Source organism: Myotis lucifugus, unplaced genomic scaffold, assembly GCF_000147115.1.
Source record: "Myotis lucifugus unplaced genomic scaffold, Myoluc2.0 scaffold_180, whole genome shotgun sequence".
Lineage (NCBI taxonomy): Eukaryota > Metazoa > Chordata > Mammalia > Chiroptera > Vespertilionidae > Myotis > Myotis lucifugus.
In genome coordinates this window covers 1,571,398-1,598,853 of record NW_005871228.1, presented here as the reverse complement: position 1 = coordinate 1,598,853, position 27,456 = coordinate 1,571,398, and the positions used below count along the sequence as shown (strand labels likewise).

Below are 27,456 nucleotides of genomic sequence, written 5' to 3'. Positions count from 1 at the left end.
CCATCCTGGATACAGTGTGTACCAGCGGGATGGCTGAAGTTCTCAGGCCCCCTCAAACCTCCCATTAGGCTCACAATGCACACAGTTCTCTTCAACTCCTCCTTAGAGAAGATCTCCAGCAGGGCACCCTTCTTGTCCACTCACACTGGGGGGGGGGGGGGGGGGGGGCTCAGGGGCTCAACCATGCCCCATATTCCCCAAGTCTCTCTCTAGCTCAGATTGCTCTCCTGAGTTCCAGGTCTTCCACCCAGTGCCTGTTGGGTAGTCAACCTCTAGGCCCTAAAGAACACTCATTGTCTTTCCCCTAAAACCTGCTTCTGTCCTGGGAACAGCACCACGACCCTTCTAGTTACCCACACAAACTCAAACTCTGAGGCTGACCGAGGGAAATGCTAGGCCTGAGTCACACAGAGCCAGGATCTCTGATCCGAGTCCTGCTTTCTAAGAGGTCCAGTTTGTATGAAGTCCTCACAAAAAATATGCACCCAAACAGATCAGAATTGGGTATAGTCTGAATTCCCAAAAGCTTCCATTTCTTCAGTAAGAGCAACAATAGCAGCAGCAGGGTGGGCAAACGTAGGTTTACAGTTGTGAGTACGTGAAAGTTTGTTCTTGTATTATTATTTATAAATTATTATATTATTTTCCATGTGAACAACTGTAAATCTACTTTTGCCCCACTCTGTATTTGAGTGCCTACCCACTGCCAAGCACAGTTCGAAAGCAGTTTGCATGCACTGACCAGTTAACCACTGCACTAACCATACAAGGCAAGCATTGCTGAATTTTATATTTACTAACAATTTAAGTGCAGCACAGAGAAATCAAACAACTTGCCAAGGATACCAGAGCCCATGACTGGCGGAGCCAGAACACATATCCAGGCAACTTGACTCCAAAGCCCAGGCCATATTGCTATCTTTTTATAACCTATTTAAAACAAAGCCTGCCGATGAGAAATTGTATATATAATACACCATTAAATGAAAAAGTAGCTGATATATGATGGGCATCTAATAAATTACACATTAAAAGTGAATAATTTGATGTGTTTGACATATATAGACATTTATGAAGCTATCACATTACATTCAGCATGATATCAATTATGCATGTATGTGTATAGAAAATGAGGAGGAAAGAGGTACAGTAAATGCTAAGAATACTTGTCTGGGTGACAGGAAAATGGATAATGTTAAATTTATATCTTTTGGGATGTTTCTAATTTCTAAAAAGAATATGCACTACTTTTAAAATCAGAACAATGAATGTAATATTTTAAAGTAATAGCATGAATTGAAAATAGAGCCCCTAAACCAGTGGTTCCCGACCTTTTTTTGGCCATGCCCCACCTAAGCATCTCCAAGTGAACTCCTAGTCACGTGGAGGAAGCCTAAAGGACATTAACTTGGTCTAAACAAGCTTCCAAAGAACATGGCATCCATGAAAGAGAAAAATAAAAGAATGACAGGACAGTTGAAGTACTGAGGAAGAAATCACTAAGAAATTGTTAAAAAATAGTAATAATATGAAGTGATATGAAAAAAACAGCAAATAAAGTTTCAAAATATATAATAAAGAACTGAAATGCATAAATGTCACAATATATATTTATATACTGTATATGAGGCCCCTAGAACCATAAGAAATGCAAAAAATTCACTGTTAACAACTCATTCTCTAATTGCCCCCCTTAAAAATCAAGTTGCCCCCCGTGGGGTATGTGCCCCACGTTAGGAACCACTGCCCTAAACCCTCCCCACCAGGCCCTCCTCCTTACTGGGAATCACCCCAGATCACAGTGAGCTCTGAAGAAGGGCTGCTTGCATCTTGGCCAGCCCCTCAGCCCCAGTAGCACTTACTGTATTTCGGTTCCCAGGTGCTTGAGGGAAATATTCTGAAGGGCCAAGGGCATGGCTGGGGCTGGCTGCAAGGCGGCTGCCATACCCACAAGTCCAGGGGGCGTTTTCACGGGGTGCAGGAACTCCTCCAGCTCCGCCTCCTCTTGCTCTGGGGAACAAAGAAAAGGGAAATCACCCATTGGGTCATTGTACTTGGAAAGACCAGACAGGTGGGTGCTATGGGCTCAGCTCCCACTGGGAGCAGGTGGGAGTCAGCCTGAGCAAGCCTTCCTTGTGGGTTAACAGCAGCCAAAGAGGCAGGTGGTTCACTGAATGCTCTACAACCAGTAAAATGATGCATTTTGCTGCAATAGCCTTGCTAGAAACCCATTAAAAATATGCAGAACAGCCCTGGCTGTTTTTGCTCAGTGGTTAGAGTGTCAGCCAGCGCATCGAAGGGTTGAGTTGGATTCATGCCCGGGTTGCAGGTTCGATCCTGGCCCCGGAGGCAATCAATCGATGTACCTCTCTCACATCGATGTTTCTCTGCTCCCCCTTCTACTCTAAAAATCAATGGAAAAAATATCCTCTGTGAGGATTAAAAAAAAAAAAAAAAAGCAGAACTGCAAATATTTCTACATCTGAGAATCCACCCTAAAGAAGTCGTTTGAAATGCAGACAGAGCTTTATGAGCCAAGAGGTTCATCCCGATACTGTTTAGCCTCAAACTGAAATTAACATCAAGTAAGATCTGGGAAAAGGTTAAATAAGTTATGATGCCTTTAGACAGGGGCATTTTACTCAGCCATTTAAAATGATGCTAAGGAAAAATGCTTAAGAACATGGGGAATGTGCATGGTACATACTCTAAGGTTGAAAAAAACAGATAAAAATCAGGGTTATAGTATGATCTCCATTGTATAGGAAGAGTCTTAAAGAAATACTTGGCAATCTTAACAGTGGTCAGAACTGCATGCTGGGATTAGAAGTAAGCAGGCTACTCATTATAGTTTAATGTTTTCCCCCAAATTTTCTATAGTAAACATGGGTTACATCTATAAACAGGAAATAATATATATTTATCAAAAGTAGGTATTAATAAACAGATTTTACAACACAGGGACATTTTAGGGTCACAATACTGAGTACCAAAAAGCAAAGTAAAGCGTTTTGTATTGTTATCTGATCAGAAAATCATTTACATGAAAAAAAAAAAAAGAGGCAGGCTGGAGGTCATAACAATGCTAACACTGGCTGTCTCTGGGTGGTAAGCTTATGGCTACTTTTCTATGTTTTTCAAATGTTCTGCTTAAACAGTGATTCTTATATAGTGAGTACTTTAAAGGCTAATGAAACATTATTTGAGATATAAGAGAGAGGAGGTGAAAGATTCAGAAGTTAGCTTTGAGTGCTACCAGAAGTCGAAGAGAACCAAGGCCACTTGGAGATGGCATGATCTTGACCAGGCAGCCCTGAGACGCGCAGGGCAGCAGACACCTTTTACCTGGGGCCCTCTTACTGAGAGGGCGAAGGGGTAGAGGACATTTATTTTTGCCTTGCATCTGCAAGAACATTAAATGCAATGGTGGGGGCCAGGGAGAGTTGCTCAATCTACTTGAAAATAAACTTTGCAGTCTAACTTGGCAAATAACACATTGTCAATCCCCAAAAGGCTCTTTCAGATCCGGCAGCCTGGCTGGTACCTGGCCACACCCACTCATTCTTTTGAGTTCCTCCCTTCAATTTACTTTCTCAGCTGTTTGGGCGTCTACCCTAAAGTTTCCTGGTGGGGCTGGAGAAAGTGAGATAATCGAAGGCACAGGAAGCTCCCAGCTGCAGGAGCAGGTTAAAGTGCAGCTTTAGGAAGACCAATTGGGTGGAAGCTGGAGGGCAGGCCAGCCAAAGTGCTGGGAGTTCTGGGAGGTGGAGACAAATTCCTTCTAACTCAAGTCAGGGAAGACTTCCTGAAGGAAGGGCATTCGAGCGTCCTGGAAGGCTGAGCTGATTTGGACCTGCAGAAAGAGTGGGGGGAGGGGTTCCAGAGCCAGAGTTGAGGATGCCAGGAGGGTTCCAGAGGAGGAGGTGATAAGGACAAACGGGATGGGGTGGCTAAGAAGGAATCAGATCTGGCTGGAATGGCAGAGCCCCCTGGGGGTTTCAGCAGGAGCCAGAAGAAACCTGGCTGACTAGAAAGGGCCTGACCTGTGGCCAAACCATGTTTCTGCTGGGAGGGCGCTGTGACCGGGCTGATCATTTTTACTCTTTCTGCTTCAGGTTCCATATTTTAAAAACCGGACAGCCACCCTACACTTTGTCTCCTTCAGGGTTAAAGTATATGAAAATGTTTAGAAAACCATAAAGCCCCATACTGTGGATGCACATCTTTCAAAGGAGTCTGATTCAGACTTTGAGCTGATTCAAAATAATTAAGGTCTCCTCGCTTATCAATACTTTAACCATCTTCATTCTCCTTCAATCACAACAAACAAAAAAATTACCATCGGTCTAAGATTTTAATGTCTTGGCAAGTACTCCCCTGACTGCCAATATCTGTTTTCCATTAACTCCCACCTGTGGCTCTAGATCTACTGAGGCCACACAGAACTACGTCTTGGGGTTAAATGTCACCACGGGGTTGGTTTCACCAATGAGGAAACAGCAGCTCAGAGAGGATGAATTTTGTGGCCAAGGTGGCACAGCTGCTAGCAGAGCCATGGATCCAACACCGTTCCTCACTTTTCCTTATTACAGCAGCACTTTTGACAAGCAGACAGTACTAAGAAGGGAGAGGTGCCCGGGAAAGCGCAAGCTCCCAGTGCAAAGGGGGTGTCCAAAGGAAGAGAGGCACATGATGCTGATGCCACAGTGAAGGGTAGCACTTCCTTCAGGAAACAGAATTGACCCAAGACTCTGGTCTGGGCCTCTGGGTCCCTCTCCAGCCTGGAGACGTGCCTTCAGTGAGGTGACCATACAAAAAATTTTCAACAGCATTTACTCGTAATTCTCCTTTTGCCTGAACTGTAGAGGCTGTCCCATTACCAGTAGGAAGAAGCCATCACCTAACAATCAGGGCTTAGACCGGCGGGCCACTGGTTTCCTGGAGGGCCCTGGCACGTGGCTCATGTGCTTGAGGATGGGGTGTGTGCTTGTGTGAGTCTACAGACTAGGGTTCAAATTTCAGCACTGACATCTTACTGTTTGACCCAAGCCACTTCGACCCTTAGTTTCCTCTTCTGTAAAATGAAAATAACAGTAAAAATCTCATAAGAGTGTTGTGATGATTAGATAGATGATGCATGTGAAGTGTTACAACAGTGTAAGTAGTATGTATATTTTTATGATAAACATTTATAAAAGTGCTTTGTGAGATGTTTTCTACTTTGGCAACATGTCTTTATTATCAATCCGTCGGCTTCCCCTTGATCTTCCTGGGCTCTATGGAGACCAATGTTCAGGGAAAATATAAAATTAAGGTGTGAACTCGTAAAAGCACGTGCCTTGTGCTCAAAGGCAGTCCTGAGACACTGTACAAGATGTAGCGCCTGTGACTCAGTCAGACGCCACTTGGTAGGTTTTCATTGCCCTGGCGACAGGCCCCTGCTTCCTCCCAGGAAGGGAGGCACTGGAGAAGTGGGGCAGCCTGCTCCAGCCTGCCAACCCACAGCCTGCCAGCTTGCTCAAGTCTCCAGAAATGTCTCTCTGGTTAAGCTGGGGAAGGTTCCACAGGGGCCCTGGCCCGGGATGGTGAGGGTTTGCTGTGGGATGAGTAAGGCTTCAGAGGGGAAGCCCACATGCCTGCTTCCTGCATCGCCCCAGTGTCCTCCTTGGGAGACTGGCGCCCTGGTCATGACAATCACTCCCCTGCCCCCATGCCCACAGCAGGAGCTGGCCCAGAAGAGGCCCGCCGAGTGTGCTGAGCCAAAACCCCAGAATTCAAGAACTTGGAAAGGGTTCAGCACAGCAGGAGAACCTGTGGGATCCCAAAACTGATAACCTGGTTCTTCCCATCTCAAGTCAGGGAGGGCTTCTTGTTGCATCTGGTCCGAGGCTGATGGGGAATTGTGTCAACTCAGACACAATGTGCAGTTTCCAGCACAGCCAGGGTTGTTTAGCTCTGGGAGGTGGGGCGTGGAGGGTAGAATAAAAATGTAGAAGCAAAAATAAACCCTTCCTCAAAGAAAGCCCTTACAATCATAAAACACTCAGAAGGTTCTCAGGAGAAATCACTGATGATTATTAACAATAAAAAGATGCAGTTGTTATAATAATAACAGTGTACATGTACACATATAATAATATTATTAGGACAGATGCCATGTAGTGAGCATTAATTATGTGCCTGGCGTTATGCTAAAGGCTTTACATTCCTTTCCTCATTTAATTATAAAATTCAATGTATTTGCTCATACACTCATGCAACAAATATCCAATGTGGCAGGCAGGGCACCAGGTAATGGGGACACAGGTGACAAAGACACAACCCCCGCCCTTTAGGGCTAGGGGGCAGAGATTGACAAGGACACTCTACTTAGAACACAATGCGACAGGCCTTGAGGATGGTCTGGAAGTGCTGAGGACTCATATAGAGTCCAGCTGACAAAGTCCCAGAAGGCTTCCAAGAGGAGGTTGGCAAGAGCAGGAGGGGACACTAAAGCTTGGCCATCGAGAAGAGAGCAGAGACGCCTCTGGCACTCTGAAGCATAAGACACGAGGCAGGTGCTAGGGCAGCAGACACAGGTGAGAGCAGGAAGGACTGAATTTGGTGCTGGGACTGAAAGAGCTGGGACTGTATTTGGGTCTGGGACATGGTGAGTAGCCAGGAAAGGGGAATGGGGCTCAGGCTGTCACTTTATTTATTATTATTTTAAAACTATATTTTTATTGATTTCAGAGAGGAAGGGAGAGGGAAAGAGACAGAAACATCAATGGTGAAAGAGAATCATTGATCGGCTGCCTCCTGCATGCCCCACACTAGGGATTGAGCCTGCAACCCAGGCATGTGCCCTAACTGGGAATCGAACCCTGACCTCCTGGTTCATAGGTTGATGTGCAACCACTGAGCCAAGCCTGAGCTCAGGCTGTCACTTTAGAAAGTTTACTCTGACTGCAGTGAAGAGTGCAGAGGGGCAGGCTGGGACATGGAGACACCAGAGCGGAGGCTGCTCTATGATTTTCCAGCTAAGAGCTGAGGCCTGACCCAAGGCGACAACAGTGAAGGGGGGCCTGAGTCTGATGTTTAGGCCACAGGGAGGTGAGGCCAGCGCTGGTGACTGAGGAAGAATCTGGGTGGCTCCTGGTTACTGGAGCAACTGGGTAAATGGGGGAAGGAAAACGGGGGGAGAAGAGTCAAGGGCAGATGAGCTCAGCTTGGGACATGAAAAACATCCGGGTGGAGGTCTAGGATCACTTGGCCACAGTCCTGCCCTCACCCATTTGGCTTCCCTGTTAATTAAGGATGAGGCATCTTAGATGTGCTGCAGATTTGTACTGGGAACTCACTCTCTGGGCTCCTGCAGGGGTAGCTGTGGGTGGTCAGTCTGGATTCTAAAATCTGCCAATCATATTCCTGGCTTCAGCATGGGGGTGGGAGGGTGTGATCTCCAGGACTCCTCCCTGCTGGGATGTTGTAGGATTTGGGATCAAGAAACTTATTTGTGGGCCACATGGGGGTGAAGGATTCTGGCTTATGCGAACAACAGGGATAATACAATGAACACTGGTCTACACAACTCACAGCACAAAAGCATTTGTGTAAAGCAGCAGTAACAATATCTGCAATTTCTCACTAACCTACCTCAGAGCAACTCTGTTAAAGTTTCATTTCTTAAGACATTCCCATTATAGTCATCATAATAATAGCTGACAGCTTTTGAACTGACAATGTACAGGCATCGTTCCAACCACTTAAGGTATATGGATTCATTTAATCCTCACCAAAACCCTAAGAAGTAAGCATAATTTCTTTACTGACCTCATTTTACAGGGAAGGAAACTAAAGCTCAGAAGGGTAAACATCTTGCCTAAGACCACACAGGATTAGGATGTGAACCAGGCAGCCTGGCCTCAGAGCCCATATTCTTGCCCTTGTCACTATATGGTTGCCCTAACTGATCCTGAGTCACATCCCTGGCTCTCTGCTTCTTTAGCAGAGGGCTCCTCCCACTCACTCCTAATAGGGGGAGTGAGGCTTCGTCACCAAGAGCCCTGGGTGTGCACAGGAGGTGAGCCCATTGGGTACCTAGCTCAAGGCGCAGGGCAGGCTCATTCCCAGCCAGGGCAGCGTCAGGGACGACAGGAGGTGCAGGCAGGCTGTTGTGGAACTCCCAGCGCTTCATCTGCAGCTGCTGCAGCCAGTACAGCATCACTTGCTTGTTGGCGGCCTGAGAAGCACAAGGGTTAGTTGGCAAGGAAGGCTCTGTGCTCACAGGGTGGCACTGGATGTGGGATGTGGGAAGGTCAAGGGAAGCTTGGTAAGTCTCCTTCCCAGAAAAAAATTTCACTGTGGCTGGGTGCCCACCTAGAAAACACCACCTGCTTTTTGGCCATAGAAGGTAATCAGGCTCTGGTCTCCCACTTAGAGGTTCCTTAACCTTTCTGGGCCTCAGTGTCCTCAGCTCTACTATGGTGATGATAACACTCATTTCATAGGACTGTTGTTATGAGGATGAAATGAGGTAAGGAAGGTAAAGTGGCCAGCATAGTACCTGACATACAGTAGGTGCTCAAAATGTGCTCACTGGGTAAAGGAATTTGGAGGTGCTAAGAGAGAGGGTAAGAGCTTTAAAATTCTGCCCTGGGTGGGGCCCAGGATACCATCACTGTCTCTATCTCTTTGTGCAACATCTCAATGTCTTAGCTGACTTTGTGTGGAATGGAGAGTCCCTTCTGTTTTAGGGATGCACTGAAGTCATGCCTATGATTGGGGACTGGAAAGCCATATGCACATCACGACAAAGTGGCACCCTCCAGGCATCCCCCAAACAGTTAATGGTTGATGCTGATTGTACTGGGTGGTACAAACACCTATTCTCACATCCTCTGGGTCACCAGATCCTCCAGGGAGGAGGCCGGGCAGGAGTGCTCAGCCTCTTCTACAGATGGAGAAACTAAGGCTCTGAAGCCGCTCTGGTTGGTCCCAGACCCTGGGTCTCCCACTTCTCCCACTCCCAGAGCTTTGTTGTAGTTTATGGCCAGGAGATGTGGCTTATGTGGCAAAGGCCTGCCGTTGTTTGGGCACAGAAGCTGGGCAGCTCGCTCGGAGTGGATGGTGAGTCTCACAGAGCTGCTCACAATCAAGGCCACATGAGAAAAGCAGCAGGCTACGGGCAACCAGGGCAAGCTCCTCCTTTTAAGAGGCTCACAGGTGAGGTGTGCACGAGGCCATGGGGGCTCCAAGAAAGAAGCCCTTGGTCTGTCGTAAAGATATCAAATAAGATAAAATGATGCCCACCATCTTCCTTTTCTATACACTTTCCCTGAGAGACCGCAGGCCTTCCCAGGGCTTCACCATGACGTTGCACTCACAAAGTCCAGCCCCAAAACAAACCCACTTTATTAAATCACTGGACAAGTATATATTGAGCACCTGCTATCTGTGTCAGGGAATGAGGGAGGCACTGGAGATACTGTGGTGAGCCAACACACATGCCTCTATCCTCTTAGAACTTAAGAGTCTACCAAGAAGGACAGACACCCGATGTCCTACTGTCTCCTCATCCTGGGTTCAACTCCTATCAGTGACTGGACCAACAGGCAGTCAGCCAGTTACAGGAGCCTCCCTGACTCCCCTCTCACATCCCTAGCCACTGTCTCACTCTGTCACTGCTCTAGCTCAGCCATCATTCTCTCGTGATCACCTCCTGATGGACTCCCTGACCCCCAGCCTTGCCTTCTTCTAATTTGTTCTCTACCCAATAGCCAGACTGAGCTTTCTAAGCATTCTACTATCACGGTGCTTCCTTGCTTAAAGCTCTTGACAATTTCCCACAGCCCCTAGGACAAAGCCCAAGCTCCCCGTCATAACTCATAATGCCCTGCCCTCCCCGTGGGCCTCTGTTCTCCCATTCCATCTTTTGGCTCCCTCTGTACCACAAGCTCTTGGAACCTGCCTGGACACTGGGTGGTAGCATGATTTCCCACCTTTGCTCATGGGGGTCTCTTGACCTGGAATAACATTCTCCCTCTTGTCTGCTGCTAGAAAACTGATGTCCTCTTTCAGGATTCAGATATCATCCCTTCTACAATGTCCTTTCTGGATGGACCCTCCCACTCAGTGGACCTGACCCATCCTGTCACCACACTTTTCTGGTACAGACTTCCTGTGTCTCTAACAGAACATTTTACTGTGCGTGCCAATCTCCGTCAGTCTCTCTCACCAGAGCTTAAGCTGTTTGAGCACCAGGGGGTAGGTGTAATTTGGCTCCATACCCAGTGCCTAGCACAGAGCCAGGCCTGAACACAGATCAATGGAATAGTAAAAGCCATGTGTTGGAGACCCTGTAGACAGCATTCCACCTGTGGGAGGAGACACCTGCAAACCACATGACCTGTGAAATGCCTGCCTTGCCTGGCCTGGAGTTCCTGGTTTCCATTATTTTACCTGGCCTCCCCATGCTGGCCTGGTTGTAAAGGAGAGTGGAGGCTGTGGGCTGCATCCAGGGGCCTCCACAGATGCCCAGGCTGGAGGTAAGGGTGGGGGGCTGGGAAGATGGGATGCGGTGGGGAAGGCTGTCTCCTGACACATTCGTAATTCAGAGCGTGAATCCTGGAACTCTTATTTCAAAGTGCAGATCTGTCTTTCCAATTAAGTTCTGGGGCACCTCCTCTTGGCTCCACCACCAAGTGCGTCCACCCAACAAACGTTGACTGAGCACCCTCCAGGTACCAGGTGGTATTCTAGGTGCTGGGAGTATTTCAACAATGTGTAGGTGCCTTTGCTGTTCCAGACGCTTCACATATCTTGTTTTAAATCTCAAAAACTACCTACATTCCGAGAGGTTACGGGACTTGCCCAGGGTCATACAGCTACTAAGCAGCTGACTTAGAATTTGAATCCAGTCCTGTCTGACGTCAAAGCACATGGCCTTTCCACCGCTTCAGGCTCTCTGGGTCAAACAGGATTACACAAAACCTACTGGGAGGGGAAGCAAGCTTGGATGTGCCCGGATGCACAACCTGAGCTGATCGGTGAAACCTCAATGTTGACCTCCCAGTCCCTGCCAACATTTTCTCAGCATCCATTCCTTCCGGCCAGAACATCAAGGAAAGTGATTTGGAATCTAGGTCTCGAGAGAGAGGACTGCAAGCTCCTATGCTGACTATCCGTCAGCCCCAAGTCCCCGAAGTTCTGCTGCGGTACTGGTCCCGAGAGGAAGTGAGACTATGAGATCCCAGGAACCGGCCCCACACACGCTGTCTGGGCGCCCGAGGCGGGGCCGGTCACTCCATCTCTCTGACTCAGTTTCCTGACCCGAACTGTGGACCCCACACTCCTGCCTTTGTTGTGGGAACCCAGCGAGGAGCTGGGCGTGAACGCGCGTCCGAAATCCCAAAGGCCTGGGCACCCAGGGTTCACGGGGCGATCAGGACCGGGGATGATTTTCCCGGTAAGTTTACTGTGACCGCCCCCCGGCACCCGGCCGCGCCCGAGTAACCCATCCCTGCTTCCAAGGCGGAAACCGCCCCATTTACCTTCAGGGTAATAATCCGGCCGGGAGTCTTGATTTCGAAAGTTCCCTCCTCGGCGTCCGCCTTGCAGTCGAAGACCGCACTGGCGAGGTCGATGCTGTCCAGGGGGTTGGCATCCTGCGCGGTCCGCGAGTAATACAGGTGACATTTCCTCTCGTCGTAGAAGAACCAGCGGGACTTCCAGCCCCGGATGGGCCCCTTGCCGCCAAACTTGCTTAAGTATCCACAGAGTTTCTTGGGGGCCGTCTCCGGGGGCCGGGCGCAGCCCTCCGACTCCTCGGGAGGCAGCACCTCGGGGCCCCCGGCCAAGCCGGCAGGCTCTCGGGACCCGAGGGCAGGGGAGCTAGGCTCCGGGGGTTTCTCCCGGGCGCCCTCCATCGCCGCTCTGACAGCGCAGGGTCCAGAGGACCGCAGCCCGACTTGGGACGAATCTCGGAGCCTCTCAGGGCGATCCCGGCGCGAGCGCGGGCGCAGTGGTGACCCGCGGCGGTAAGCGCGCCTCACCGACCGAAAGCCCAGTAGGGCGGCGGGCCACCCCCTCCCGCCCCTCGGAAACCAGGCCACGCCCACCGACACGCCCCCGCAGGCTCCTCCTGCCCCGCCCACTTCCGGGTTTTGCACCCGCCAGTCAGCCATCTTAACTGAGGGCAGCGGCCGGGCCTGAGGAGGACCTCTGGCTGGAGGCGTGGTGTCACTGAGCTCGGTTAACGGGCGGGAGAGGAACGGGAAGGGACGCCTGTCACTGACTGGACTGTCCTGGTAGCTCGCGTAGTAATGTAGGAGGATAGGGCCTCACGCCGAGGGGCCGCCGCCCTTTCTCCCCAGGCGCCGCGCGGGTGTCCGTCGGTCGGCGCATCGCGCGCCCATTGGCTGAGAGAGACGCCACTTCCGGTGTTGCCGGGCGTGTGGGGCTCGTGGGTTCGGCGTCCACCTCTTCTCTTCGCGTTGGTTCTGCGCCTTCGTGGCTCTCAGCCGAGCGCGGCGGCCTCCCCCTCCGGTCTCCCAGCCCCAGCTCACCACCTTCCGGCGCCGGTTGCATAATACAGGGCGCCCGGCTGGCTGCTGCGCTGCTGGGCGGGGTTGGGCTCAGTAATTTTGTACGAACTAATAAAGAATAAATGTACCCAGACCCCAACTCGCTCAACTTCCCGCCTCATTCCACTCTCTTGCCCTTTACTCGCCCCTTCCTTCCTGTCTAGGGCGCGTTCTTCCATTTGGGCGGTAGAACCCATTTCCGTCCACCCCTCTGGCCCTTTCTTAGCCGCTTCTCTCCCTTTAGCTGACAAATATGTTCGATATAGCATTACTTATTATTTCAAAAAAACTGGAAGGAATATAAATGACCAAAAATCTGAAATTGGTTAAGTAACTGATTGGGTACTTTTTGCAGAAGGATATGGAATTCTACGGAAAATATTAGGTTGAAAAAGCAGGCCACAAAACTATTTTCGCAAAACTTATTTAGGTAAAAATAGTATGTTTATGACAGTAAGGTTGGAAAGATGATGTGTAATATTTGAGTTTTAGGGACATTAGGAACTCCTGTTGACCTAAATGCATTAATTGCTGTATATCCTAATGGATACACTTCTGGTAATTACATCAAAATAGAGTTAATATCCCTCCCCTCCTCGTGGAGGATGTTGTTAGCTGCAGAGCAAGCGGTTGTCCCGAAGTGCCACCTAGTGGCCGTTGTGGTGTACTGCCCTTGTCCGCATTAGGTGTTTCCAAGCTTTTTTGTCAAAGGGCTTAAAAGAGGCACTCAGGAATAACCCTCCCACAGCAGAACCCAAACAGGCAGGTTAATAATCTGACATCCTTAAAAAAAACGTATCTTACATGTTCCTTCAACACACTTATTTAGTGAAGGCAAGAGAAACAGATTATCAACAAAATCCTGTGTTTCTTCATGTTCAATAAGGGTTTATTACATGCTCTAACGAACATTATATTTTAAGTTATTTGGAGGTGTTTTCCATGTTGAAGTTTTTCTTCTCTTACTATGGGATAGTTTTAATTCTCTTGTGAAGGAAAGAGTACAGTCTTATTGAAAATATGTTTAAAAATGTTAGGATTTGCCGGAAGCCGGTCTATCCTTGCTGTTTGACACAGTCGCTGCAGGGAAGAAACATCTGCACAGCATATGTTTCAAGGGACCTGGCGTATATGGCATACTGTTCTTAGTATGTTTGCTCCCCTTCTTGGCGCTATGTGTTTTAACCAAGGTCACCTCTCCGAGAAAGGTTGTTTCCCCAGATAGGGATTTTTCCCTGAAGTTAGGGAGGGAGTAAAACCTCTTAACTAAGTGCCAGGTGGGTAGTTAATCACTTTAACTATGAACAATCACGATTAAGCTACATAATCTTTACTCCCTGGAATGGAGATAAGAAACGCCCTAACCTTTGGAATAGAAATTGATAGGATTAAAATCAACTGGTATAAATACAGATGTAATAAGACAATAACACACAGAACCTGGCTGGAGATCCTGGCTACAGAACCTGGCTAGGCTGCTGATCAACTGAACGCTGCCACTGTGTCATTCCTTCTTCGCTGACTCCGTCCATACCTTTGGGAACCCCTGGACCTGCTGGGGTTGGACCCCAACAAGGCTTGGTTCAGGATCTAGGGCGCCATGAGGGGCGACAGAGGCCGAGGTCGTGGCGGGTGCTTTGGTTCCCGAGGAGGCCCGGGAGGAGGGTTCAGGCCCTTTGTACCCCACATCCCATTTGATCTCTATTTGTGTGAAATGGCCTTCCCTCGGGTTAAGCCAGCACCTGATGAATCTTCCTTCAGTGAGGCATTGCTGAAAAGAAATCAGGACCTTGCTCCTAATTCTGCTGAACAGGCCTCTATCCTTTCTCTGGTGACAAAAATAAACAATGTGATTGACAATTTGATTGTGGCTCCAGGGACATTTGAAGTGCAAATTGAAGAAGTGCGACAGGTTGGATCATATAGAAAGGGAACAATGACTACAGGGCATAATGTGGCTGACCTGGTGGTAATCCTAAAGATTTTGCCAACGTTGGAAGCTGTTGCTGCCCTAGGGAACAAAGTCGTGGAAAGCCTAAGAGCACAGGATCTTTCTGAAGTTTTGACCATGCTGACCAATGAAACTGGCTTTGAGATCAGTTCTTCTCATGCTACAGTGAAGATTCTCATTACAACAGTGCCACCCAATCTCCGAAAACTGGATCCAGAACTCCATTTGGACATCAAGGTGTTGCAGAGTGCCTTAGCAGCCATCCGACATGCTCGCTGGTTTGAAGAAAATGCTTCTCAGTCCACAGTTAAAGTTCTCATCAGACTTCTGAAGGACCTGAGGATTCGGTTTCCTGGCTTTGAGCCCCTCACACCCTGGATCCTTGACCTACTCGGGCACTATGCTGTGATGAACAACCCCACCAGACAGCCTTTGGCCCTCTATGTGGCATACAGGCGTTGCTTGCAGATTCTGGCTGCAGGACTGTTCTTGCCAGGGTCAATGGGTATCACAGACCCCTGTGAGAGTGGCACCTTCAGAGTACACACGGTCATGACTTTGGAACAGCAGGACATGGTCTGCTACACAGCTCAGACTCTGGTCCGAATCCTCTCACATGGTGGCTTTAGGAAGATCCTTGGCCAGGAGGGTGATGCCAGCTATCCTGCTTCTGAAATATCTACCTGGGATGGAGTGATAGTGACACCGTCAGAAAAGGCTTATGAGAAGCCACCAGAGAAGAAGGAAGGGGAGGAAGTGGAGGAGAATACAGAAGAACCACCTCAAGCAGAGGAGGAGGAAAGCATGGAGACTCAGGAGTGACTCCCTTCTCTCCACCCTTTCTTACCCAAGGGGAAGATTGGGGCTGAGCTGACTGCTCCTGGGCTCTATATGGTGGCATTTCTGAGGGCTGGGGGAGACAGGAAAGAAAATAAAAATAAACCACAGAAGTAAAAAAAAAATGTTAGGCTTTCTGGTGAACAAAACATCATGATATACTTCCTAACACACCTACTTTTGAGTAATATCATTTTCAATTGATAAAACCCAAGGATTCATGTTTATTTGGCATATTATTTTCAAATAGATAATGTTTATATGACTGAGCCTCATGGAAATTCAGTTCTACACACCAAGCACATGTTTTACAGCACTTAGTCCTATAAAATATTAAAAACAGATAAACAACATTTAAACATGACATTCAAGGTCAAAATGGGCTCCCCAGCTACTTGGCAGGATCGTTGTAACAAATGTCTACTCCATCAGTCCAATTTTATATGACTGAGCCTCATGGAAATTCAGTTCTACACACCAAGCACATGTTTTACAGCACTTAGTTATAGAATCTTGAAAGAAATGACCTGACAGTGCATACATTGAACATGTTCTATTTTATATCCCATTTCAAATTCTGAATGTAAACCAGATTATACAAAAGGAATGTTGGTTCCAGGGAAACTTGCTTTTAAATTTGTTTTATTTTAAAGAATCAAATAACATGAGAGAATATTTTTAGTTTAATTTTCACAAATTTATAAGCCAGAGGAATAAAAAAAAAAACTAGACTTCTGTGTTTTATGTTCTTGGTATGCTTGGTAAGAAATACAGGAGCATCATTTAATGGGTGGGGAGAGAAAATTCTCATGGGAAATTAAATATCAAATCTTGGTGGTACCTTCATCACTTCTTCTCTAGTGTCCCAGAGTTAGACGGTCTGTATTTGAATTCTGGCTCTATAATCACAGATGTCTGACCTTGGACATAGTTACTTAGCCTCTCTGCCTGAGTTTCTTCATTTGTATAGCAGGATAATTATGGCACCTACCGCATAGTGTTATTACATGATTATGTGAGGTAAACCACATAAAGTGCTTACACAGTGTCTGGCCCATAGAAAGCATTTGGCAAGTGTTAGCTACTAGAATTAGCATGAGTTCTAGGAATCCTAGGGTCTTTGAGCTGGTAGGGACCAACATTCATTTGTACCAGATCATTTTCTAAACTCTCTTATTTTTATTCAAGATTCTATAAACACTATAAAACATGCTTGGCATGTGGTTACCCTTGGTGGGGATGGGTAGTGGGGAAGATGGTATGAGGATTTTCCCCTATTGAGGTGGAGAGGTTATTTGCAGCAAGAAACTGGGAGAGGGAAGGAGTTAAATTTGACACTGCCTCCATCCTAGAATTTTCCCTCCATCCCTCCTCCCTCCTTCCTTCCCCACCTTTTCTTTTTTTCTTTTCAGCCCATTGTCTCATCAATTTATCTATAAAATCTCTTGCCTCATGGAAATGAGATTTTACTATTTTTCTCGGGACTAGAGCAGATGCAGATGAGATTTGGCATTTACTTCTGTTTCTTGCAGAAAACCTTTTCCCAAAGTATGTTCAGTCTCAGCTTGTTGTGTGCTATTTGTCTTTATGCTGCAGAATCTTCATAGACTCTAATGGATGTTTTTTTACTGTCCAGGAAAAGGCATATTTTATTGAAGTATATAATAAACGATGTGTGATTTCTTTATATACATACTAGTATATGATGTTTACAAAAATATGTATATGTAACATATACATATTTATATTTTTATGTGTATATCTATATATAAAAGGCTAAGTGACCGTCCGACCATCTGACCGTCCGGTAGGTATGACGTGCACTGACCACCAGAGGGTAGATGCTCAACGCAGGAGCTGCCGAGCTGCGGTGACTTGGTGGCGGCGGTTCTCGGGTGACACACCCCAGTACCAGAGAGGAGTGAGCCCAATTCCTTGGCTGTGCAATTCCACCTTCGGTCGTGGGTTATGTTGTTGCTGGGGCACTGTTAGCCCTGAATCTGGTTTACTGCTGAGCTGCAGTGACCGCAGATGCCCTTCGAGCCACAGTGCTGCCCCAGGTGCAGCTGGCCGGGGAGGGACTGCAGGAGGTTGGCTCTAGGGCATGTCCGGCCCCACCTCACCCAGTCCTGCCCCGTCTCACCCAGTCCTGCCCCACTGGCCACTTTCTAATTAATTTCCTTTCAATGTGCATGAATCTGTGCACCGGGCCACTAGTATAATATATAAAATATACATATGTGTGTGATATGTATATGTGTTACTATACACATATAATCACACATCATAAGTGTACAGCTCAAGAAATTTTTTTTCTGTTGTTAATCCTCACCCAAGGATAATTTTCCATTGATATTTAGGGAGAGTGGAAGAGAGAGGGAAAGACAGAGAAACATCAATGTGAGAGAAACCATCGACTGCTTGCCTCCTGCACGAGCCCTGACCAGGAACTGGGCCAGGGAGTAGCCTGCTACCAAGATATGCAACCAAGATATGCCCTGGACCGGAATTGAACCCGGGACCCTTTGTTCCACAGGCTGATGCTCTAGCCACTGAGCCAAACAGGCTAGGGCTCAAAGAATTTTTATGTAGTGAACACAGGCCTGTAAACACTGCTCAGATCAAGAGCCAGAACATTATTAGCACCCAGAAGCCCTCCTCATACCACCTTCCCCACCCAGGGTAACCACTGTTCTGATGTCTAAAAATTAGTTTTGCTTCTTTTTAAACTTATTAAAGAATCTTACAATATACCCTCTTTTATGTCTGGCTTCTTTCACTCTACATATTTTTTAGATTCATTAATATTGTCACATGTAGTTGTAGTTTTTTCCATTCTCACTGCTGTATAATATTCCACTCTGTGAATATACTCCATCATATTTCTTTTCTGACCTACTGTTGATAGCATTTGCCAGCCTGGTCATTTCTAAGCAGTGACTATCATATCCAGGGCTGGCATTGCCCCCAGAAGGGTGAGCATCTTCTATCTTGCCTTTGGATGCTGGCAGAATCCTTCTGTCAGATCTTGGAGGCTTGAATGCTCCAGATGCAGTGGTCAGGGGGGATATGGGCGATGAGCAACTTGGGAGAGCTTTGTTTTTGCTTCTTCCATGTTGTTGGCTTGCCTGGGCCTCAGCGCAGTAAGGGTTTCCCCCTCTCACGTTGCCTGGGCCAGAGGTGCCCAGACTGGGTTTATAGCCTCAGTCTATTCAAGTTCAAATCTCATCACTTGATGAATCTCAGAGGTGTGCAAATGTATACATTAAACAATTGTGTTTTAATTTTAAGGTAATCTAAAATAAATTAAATTGGCATGTTCTGGGTGATCTGAATCCAGCTACTTCTGAGGAGGCAGTTTAAGGAAGTGGTAAGAGGGTGTGCTCTAGCGTCAAATTCCTTCTTTATCATTCCAGCTGCGTGACCCAGGACGGCACTGACCTTCGGTGCCGGTGTCTAGTTGCAAAAGGGCAGCAGTAATTGTTCCTGCTCTCGAGTCCCTGTGAGATCTAAATGAGATTATGCCTGCAAAGCACTAAGCCTAGCGTTTAATGAGCATCAGCACTCAATCACCGTTTGATTTGTGTGTGTTATCTGGGGGGCCCCGTGACTGTCAAAGGCTCGTGAGAAAAAAGCAAAGGTGGATTGAATAGAGAAGTGATGTGTTAGAGCTGAGTGAGGGCCAAGTGACATCATGTCCTGCTGAATAAATGAAGTTGTCACAGTAGTTTAAATAAGGAAAAGCAGTGTGATAATTGAGTCATCACACCAGGCAGGCGGAATTCAAAGGAATGTGCCCGGGAGCAGTTGGTGCTACGCTCGCACAGTGAGCTGCAATTTATTTTTCAGCAAAAGCTCATTTGTCCCATTAAATCAGTGTTGTTAATATGTTTTCTATTGGTTTTGTCATTTTGTTTGCATTTAATTTATAAATTTATTTGGCTTTTACATGAAGGATGTAAGCATGTGTTTATATCTAGTTTGAACATATTTAGGTAATTTGCTTTATAAAAACAATCGAAGTCAACACCACGTCTTAAAAGGTGTCTCTATAATTTCCAAGTTTGAAAAATACTGCCCTGGGTCTGTTCCACTGGGATTCAGACGGAGAAAAAGCAAATGTGTTTCCTCTTGGCTCAGAGCCCTAACTCCCCATGTGCCAGAACTCTCCAGTAACAGGCTGGTGGACCCGAGCAAGAGAGCAGCCATGACCTTGAGAGCAAAGACGGCCAAGCTAATAGCTCTGCAGGCGGGCAGCTTCTCCAGTTTCACTCCATTCCAAAGCTGTGAGCATGGAATTTATTTTGTGAGGTAGGTGAGCATGGTGTTACTGGTCTTGCTTTCTAGGATTTCTACCTTTGCCTTCAGGACCTTTGAGATATATGGCTCTACAGGAGAAAATGTTTCCTGTTACTTAGATAACCTAGATGTCAGCAAGGATGATGATGGCCAGCGAGATCTAGAGGGGATAACCCACACTTCCCATTCCTGTGCCTTTCCGACGCTCCTGTGATTTTCCGGGAGCTGATGATCACCTGCGGCTCCACTTTCCTGCTTGTGCAGGGAGCGTATTTTCCCTCTGCACCGTGTGGTTTACCTCTTCTATCCCCACTTTGGCCTCCACCTAAATCCAAGAAGTATTTGTCTCTTTCATTTCCACCCAAATCCACAAGACTTTTGCTTGTATAGTAAAGGTTACTGAAGGTTTTTAGGGACATTCTGCAGGAGGGGGTGAAGTGAAGGAGAGGGTTTACTTCATAGCAACACAAATGACTTAAAATCAAATGTTTGACATCTCTGTTCTTAAAGGTCTTTTGGCCACTTTGCCATGTTACTTGAACTTGGCTTCCGTCCTCTCTCACCTTTCTCTCTCCTTCCCCTCCCAAATTTCTAGTCCTTTCTAACGAACTGTTGCCCTGTCTCTCTTTAGCCTTGTTTCCAGAATCTCTCTCCCCTGCCCCCATGGCGAGTCAAGATATTTTCCCTAACAGTTTCCTACCTAAGAAGCATGCTATTGTCCGTTAGAGGAGGCGGGTAATGAGGCTGGAAAGGAGCAGGGGCCAAATCTCACCAGCTGTCATGGTCTGGAGGGGGAGTCAGGGCTGGGGGTGGGGGAACAGTAAGGTTTCTGGATTAGTCAGGAACCTTTTGGTTCCAAGTGATGAGATTTGAACTTGAACCAACCCTGACAAAAAGGGTGATTTATTGGAGGAGTGGAGATTCCAAGGAAGGCCTGCACCCCCCAGCAGGGAAGGCTCAGGGTGCTGCTGGCCTTCAGGAAGAGCTGTCCTTGACTGGCTTCATTTTTCTGTTCTGTGGTTGACTACATTGCTTTACATGGAGACCTGGGGAAGGGACTTACTGGCCCAGCTCAGGTCAGGTTCCCACTTTAGATCCATCACCTGTGGCCAGAAGCTGTGCCAAATGGTAACAGGGCTGCGCTGTCAGCAGAAGGCAGGGCGGGCAGCTTCGGAAGGAACAATGCTGAGCAGGCAACCCCAGAACTGTCCCTTGAGTTTCTGAGCAGAGGAAGATGGCCTGAAATGACCTGCATTTTGGGCTTGAGAGTAGGCATTACAGACGACAGTTTTTTCCCTTTTATTCATAAAAACAAATTTGCAACAATTTATTAAAAATTGATACCATGCAATAGGGGGACGAGAAATTCCTCATGTACATTTGATTCTGGCAGTTCCAGTCTAATTTAAAGCGTTTGTGCACTAACATCATTGGAAAACACCTCAGGCTGAATGAAGCCTTTTCAGAAATGTGCGGTGTGTTTGCTGCGTATAAAAGAACAGACCGTTAAATAGCTAGAGTCACTTCTGTGGGTCTTGTTATTTGCAGGGAAATTTTAAAAAATGGGTGAACCTACAGTATCAGTAAGACAGAGAATGTACTTTGTGGGTTAACCTAGAAGACTGTGCACGTTCAGGAGTCACAATGGGGTACAGACGCACACACTCACCTCCGACTGTCCAATACTTTTGTTTCTTTTTCCCCTGCTATGCTGGAATAATATTTCTACAGGTATTTTTTTTTGTGTATACATTATGTACAATGAATTGTCTCTTTCTCTTTGAAAAATTAATGTGACCCTTTAAATTAAATCTGATTTTGGTGAAATCAAGAAAGCAAGTAAATACTGTAATACACAGTGAGTGACAACACCGGTTTTTAGTGCCTAAACAGACAATGACTTCAACTTGACCTGTGATGTGTGAACATTTTTTTCCCCTAAAAGCTACAGTACCTCCATAACCTCTCTTTGGGGGAGGGGAGAGGAAAGCTATACTACGTGAAATAGGGTGTTCTGAAATGTTGGCGATGGTAAGATCCCCGTGGGCCCTTTTGTCGAAGCCTGGTGGTGACAGCAGCATATTCCTGACATCAGTGGTCTGGGAAGGGATTATTGCCTGCCTGTGGAAGCTGCCATTAGGTTTCTTTAGGGAGTGAGCGACTGCTCAGTTGTGCAGATGTCCTGGACGTTGTCATTCAGGCCCTTCTTCAGCAAAGAATGAACCTGTCTAGGAAGGTCACAAAGGTCATAGGGAGCCTCTCTTCAGCCAGCTGATCCTGGTAGAGGGCTGTGTTGGGAGCTTCTGTGGGCCACTCCCCTGGCTGTTGTGAGGGCTAAAGGTCACGGTCATCCTGATACCTCATGGATCAGGTCGCTTCATTGTTTGGTAGGAAGCTTTCCTGCATGAGATCAGGTGAGATAGGCAGGGATGGGTATTATTTCAAGCCCAACTTGTTAGAGAGGGGAGACTGAGGCTCAGAGAGACGCTAGTGACCTGCCCAAGATCATGGAGGGAGTCAGCAGTGGAGTAAAGACTTGAACCCAGGTGTGTCTTACTCTCAGGAGGTGCTCTTTGGGGTTCAACTACAAGGAAAGAGTGACAGTGTGCTGACTGATCACCCCTGTGACTCCCATGGGCACAGCTCACCAGCTTGCCTGGACTGAAGGATGCCTTCTGAAGCTGAGAGAAGCCCTCAGCTAGCAACTCCTTCCCCTATGAGTACAGGGATGTCTTCTAGAAGAATGCCCATGATTCACTTTGGTCAGAAACAAAGTCAGTGGGAAAAAACAATAACAGCAACAACCCAGCAAGCCCTTGGGCCCTGATGAGAGAGGTTAAAGTGCACAATCTTTCTTTTTTGTGTATGCTGGGAGCAGACATCCCATGATTAGCTCAGGTGGCCCCCCTTATTACCAGGAACACCTGATACAAACACAAGGACATGGCCAATGAGGTGGGTGCATGACCGACTGTCGGTGAATGCTGCAGAGCGTGTCTGCAGTGACGTGCCCTAAATCCCCACGGTTCAGAACGGGTGTTATTGTGTTAATGTGTGGCATTTATCAGAGAGTAAGGTCCCACCAGGAGGCATGTGAGCCAGCCTGCTCCCGCACCCCGGCCCTGGGCCACCTGCTGCAGAGCTGTGCCTGGCTGCCCTTCCTGCGGGCTCCCTGCTCCAGGAAGGCTGGTTGGCTGGACTGGCAGCTGCGGGCCTGACTGCCCTTCCCACCTCTGTCCCCAGAGGGGAGAAGGGCTGGCCTGGGGTCTGCAGCCAGCAATGGGTGTGCAGAGGCGAAGGCCGTTTCTCCAGCAGCCCATCCTCTTCCCAAGGCTGTGCAAGGACTTCTAGCTGGAGTTCTAGTGACTCTTTCCTTGTCTAGGTTTTTTTCTCTCAAAGTTTCAAATATTTCAGTTCCTCCTGTTTGCAGACATTAAGGAAGAAGTCATTTCCATTCCTCTTCTTTGTGAGAGAATAAAAACTTCACAAATAAGGCGCGAGGTCAGGTGCCAAGTGCGCCCCATCCTGTCCACCTGAGTGCCATCCAAGAGTCCCTCAAGGTCAGCACGGCGCCCAGCTTCTCCGCAGCCAGATCCGACAGTGTTCCTGTAGCAGACGCCTCTGCTCTGTGTGGTTCTGTCATGGGGGAGGCCCAGCCCCAGGCCTACCACCCTCACAGGCCCGAGACCATAACTCGGAAGGAGGGTGGCACATGTCTGTGGCGGGGGCTGGCGGTGGGGCTGACGCAGGGGCTGACACAGCTGGCGTCCACACCTCCAATGGACGGGAGGTAGGCGTGGTGGAGGATGGGGAGCTGGAGGGACAGCCGGCGCTGGATGCTGTGGCAGGGAGACAGAGAGAGGGAGGAGTGTTAAGGGAGGCTATCTGGCTGCTCACCAGAAAGTCCCTGGACTTGCTTCGACTAAGAGGCTGATGGTAGTAGCACAGTTTTCTCTGAATTCTCTGAATTCAAGATCATCTAACCATTCACCCGTCTAGCAGGTATTTAATGCAGGCCTACCTGTACCGTCCTGGCAATAACCAGGGAGACAGTAAGCTAGGAGGGTGCTCCTTGAGCTTCCAGTGATTCCTAAGAATAAGGCTTTGCCCTTTCAACAGGGCTTTCTGCAAACACAGACAGCCCTCATTGTCTACACTTGCAGGCCTCCACATGGACGTGGCTTTGGGTTTCATCCCTGAAAGGCTTCTCAGCTGACCCATCCTTCCCCACTGGCTCTGCCTCCCTGCCTCGTCCAGGAACTCAGCCCTTCTTGCTGGGCCAATTCCAGAAGGTTCCTTCCTGGTCTTCGGTGACTAGCATTATTTCTTCAACACTGAGATGGGACACTCAGGGCTCTCTAAGATCTGCCTCTTGCCAGGTTCTCCAGCTGGATCTTCTACCCCCTCTCTCTGTAAGCTCTACCCTCCAGCAGCTAATTTCCCCTAAAACACTGCTCATGGCCACTCTCCACGCCTCTGCATAGGCTGTTCTCCCGCCTGGAGAACCTTGTTCTACTTCCCATCTGATGAGCTCTGTTCCTTTAAGATCCAGTTCAAATGTCACCTTTGTGCAAATTCCCCCAGAGAATGAGCCCACTCCTCCTCTGAGCCCCCAGAGCGCTCAGAAACTTCTGAAATGCAGCCAGAAATACCGGAGCCGGAGCTGGGGGAGGGTTTGCTTGACCGATGGAGGAGCAGACTGGAAATGGAACTGCCTTCCAACTCCCTCCTACTGCCACACCTCCACGCTCACCTTCTCATCATTCTTCACCATGATGGGCAGGTCAGGAAGTCACCTTAGTTGTTGGGAAAGCTGCTTTGGGGGGATGTGCGCAGGCCACCACCCCTGCTGCGCTCAGCTGCGCTTTGTGCACTTCTCCATGGCAGCTGGGAAGCTGCCTTCCCTGTATTCTTAGGCCTGCTGTGTCCCCAGCGCCTGGCCATGCAGGTGGGACGAAACTCCAGATCTCCACAAAAACCCAGAAGGCAAAAGCAGTATTCCCGTTTTAAAGATGAGTTTATGTAACTTGCTCACAGAAACAAACAAGGTGGGACTTCTGCTTCTGTTAAACCACAGAGTTTTGTGGAGGAGGCCAATCACAGTGGCTGCCTCAACGCAACAGGCTGTGCTTGGACTGTAGGTAGGGCATTGGTCGGGGTCTGAGATGGATGGGGACAGATGCAGGGCTGGCTGCCCCCACTCCGTTTAAGGACCTGTTGGCCAAAAGGGCTTCTCTCAAGAGATACTTTGCAGGTGCTCACGAGATAAGGGTGTTAGAGATCTCATTTTGAACCTTTGTAACATCAACTATGACCAATTCCTTAAGGCAAGATGGTATTGGAAAAGAGTCCAGAACAAGGGAGCTGAAGAATCAACTCTGACCTGGGGAAGGGTGCCATCTAACTGGGCAAGGTGGGCATCTGTCTGGTTGTCAGAGCCACAGAATTCTGCTGTCTGGTGGCATCCTGTTTACATTTTCATTCATTCATCAGACACTTGCCAAGAACTTACTCAGCTCTTGAACCTGTGTTTAGTCCAAGGGACATATGAAGGACCCATATCTTACTGTCATGGTGCTGACATTCTAATGTAGGGAACTGACAGGTAAATCGCTGACGCATGCCATGTAACCATCACTAATAGTTCTGACTGTAAGCCAGTGAGCCTTGGAGCTAATTGGGTGGAGAGGCTATTAGCTCTAACACTGAATGGTCCCAAATGGCAAGGCAGTTGGTGATTCAGCTGTTTTTGCTGGTTCTCACTGCTTGTCACTTCCCAGGAGCCAACTTGCAGGGTTGACCTTTCTAATCTCTGCTTCCAATCTGTTGTGAGCTGGGAAGAACTAAAAACTACCACTGGGAACAAAGCGAACTGAGATGTCCAGGTCTTTGCTTAGAAGTTTCCTTCTCATTGAGTTTTCTCTGACCACCCTATTTAAAACTATACTTCTAACCCCCTTCCCTGCTTTATTTTTCTCCACCATTTAACATACTAGGTTTCGCTTTTTAAATTAAGTTATTGTCTTACAAATAGATTGGTAGCCCCACGAAGGGAGGGATTTTTGTCTGTTTTCTTTACTGCTGTGTTTGACACATAGTAGGTCTCAATAAATCATTGTTAAAAACATGCATTTAGCAAGATTAAGTTTTATACACAATAAAGCCGATGTGCTACAGTGGAGAACCTGGATTTGATATTAGACAGACCCAAGTTCAAATCCCATCTCCTGCACATAGCAACCGGATGAGCTTTGACGAGTCACCTTCTTTTTTCAATGTTAGTTTTCTCATCTGTACAATGAGCACTGTCATCTGACCTGCACCATGGGATTGCTGTGGAGTTCACATAAAATAATGGGCATGAAGACATGGTGCATGGTAAACTGTAAACTGTTCTGCAGGTACTCTGGCAGCAATTCTCAAGGAGAAGGTACTTACTGTTCCGGGGAGTTTATATCTTCTATAGGATCTTTGCATGTTCTTGACGGCTCTGTTGTGTTCCACTGCAGCTGGGGATTTTGATCGAGGTGATTTTTTAAAATGGCCTTTCCTCCATCTGAATGCAAAACAACGTCACAACACGTGATATTAACTTGATTTTTAAAAATTGACAATGCAGTATTTTTAGGATGCTGCCCCAGGAGAGAGGATGCAAAAGAGTCCAGCATCCCTCTGCATTCTCCAAGCCATGGTCTCTTCAGCAGCTCTCCTGGGACCAAGGCTGGGAGCGGAAAAGCCTCCACCCAGGGATGGAAGGGTGTGCTGGAGATGTGTATGGTATGCCCCCTGCCCTCCTTTTCTCCAAGAACAAAATAATAAAATGGGGGTGGGGGTGTGAAATCAGGTCAACCAATGTAGGCAACATATAATTTCTCCTTATATCTAAGGAAATAAGCTTGTTACCTGAGTTATAATATATTTTGGCTTACTTGTTGTTTAATTATTTTACTACTTATGATGGCTTTTGCACTGTGAAAAAATGTTCTTATTGGCCCTGGCCGGGTGGCTCAGGCAGTTGGAACTTCACTCCGTACTCCAAAAGGTTGTGGGTTTGATTCCCGGTCAGGACACATACCTAGGTTGCAAGTTCGAAGTCAGAGTGCGGTCAGGGCATGAATAGGAGACAACCCATCAATGTTTTTCTCTTTCAAATCAATAAAAACTTATCCTTGGGTGAGGCTTAAAATTATTTTTTTCTTTTGTAGTTGAATTTGTCAACCTTTTCTTTTGTGGTTTCTGTGTTTTGCATCAAAGTTAAAAAGTCTTTCCTTCCTCTGAGATTATAAATTCTTCTATACTTTCTTTTAGCATATTCATGGTTTCACCTTTTATATTTAAATCTTTTATCTACTTGGATTTTTGTGTAAAGTGTAAGGATCTAACATTATTTTTATCCCAATGATATTTATTTATTTATTTATTTATTTTAAAATATATTTTATTGATTTTTTACCTAGAGGAAGGGAGAGAGATAGAGAGTTAGAAACATCGAAGTTAAAAAGTCTTTCCTTCCTCTGAGATTATAAATTCTTCTATACTCTCTTCTACCAAGGTACATGCCCCCGACCGGAATCGAACCTGGGACCCCTCAGTCCACAGGCCGACGCTCAATCCACTGAAACATTATTTTTATCCCAATGATATTTATTAAATAATTCATTCCCCTACTAATTTGAAATGCCCACCTTTTACGAGAAATAATTTTTATTCTTTCAATTTCCTTGTTACCTCCATTTAAACATTTTAAACAATCAATATACAATAAATTTATAATATTGCTTTTCTAATATATTAACTATATTATAT

The 27,456-nt window shown here is 47.2% G+C and overlaps 2 protein-coding genes and 1 pseudogene across 8 annotated transcripts in view; 1 reads left to right on the top strand and 2 right to left on the bottom strand.

Moving 5' to 3' along the window:
* Positions 1-12,058, bottom strand: part of TBC1D2 (TBC1 domain family member 2) — a 40,922-nt gene extending 28,864 nt beyond the window's left edge. For 2 of the 7 annotated variants that reach the window (XM_006096479.3, XM_023760347.1), the window contains exons 1-3: positions 11,532-12,050; positions 8,080-8,221; positions 1,863-2,010 (exon numbers count right to left, since the gene is read on the bottom strand). In XM_006096479.3, coding sequence (XP_006096541.1) covers positions 1,863-2,010; positions 8,080-8,221; positions 11,532-11,906 — 665 coding nt within the window. In that variant the 5' untranslated portion in view covers positions 11,907-12,050. Of the gene's footprint in view, positions 1-1,862; positions 2,011-8,079; positions 8,222-11,531 lie in introns of those variants that run through there. The other 5 variants (XM_023760346.1, XM_023760348.1, XM_023760349.1 and 2 more) reach the window with 5 other exon arrangements.
* A 2,092-nt stretch (positions 12,059-14,150) lies between these two features.
* LOC102433787 lies at positions 14,151-15,465 on the top strand (annotated as a pseudogene).
* Positions 15,466-23,323: 7,858 nt separating this feature from the next.
* GABBR2 (gamma-aminobutyric acid type B receptor subunit 2) overlaps positions 23,324-27,456 on the bottom strand; it is a 324,860-nt gene continuing 320,727 nt past the window's right edge. Inside the window, exons 17-18 of the mRNA XM_006096509.3 lie at positions 26,089-26,206; positions 23,324-23,489 (exon numbers count right to left, since the gene is read on the bottom strand). Coding sequence (XP_006096571.2) covers positions 23,324-23,489; positions 26,089-26,206 — 284 coding nt within the window. The remainder of the gene's footprint in view (positions 23,490-26,088; positions 26,207-27,456) is intronic.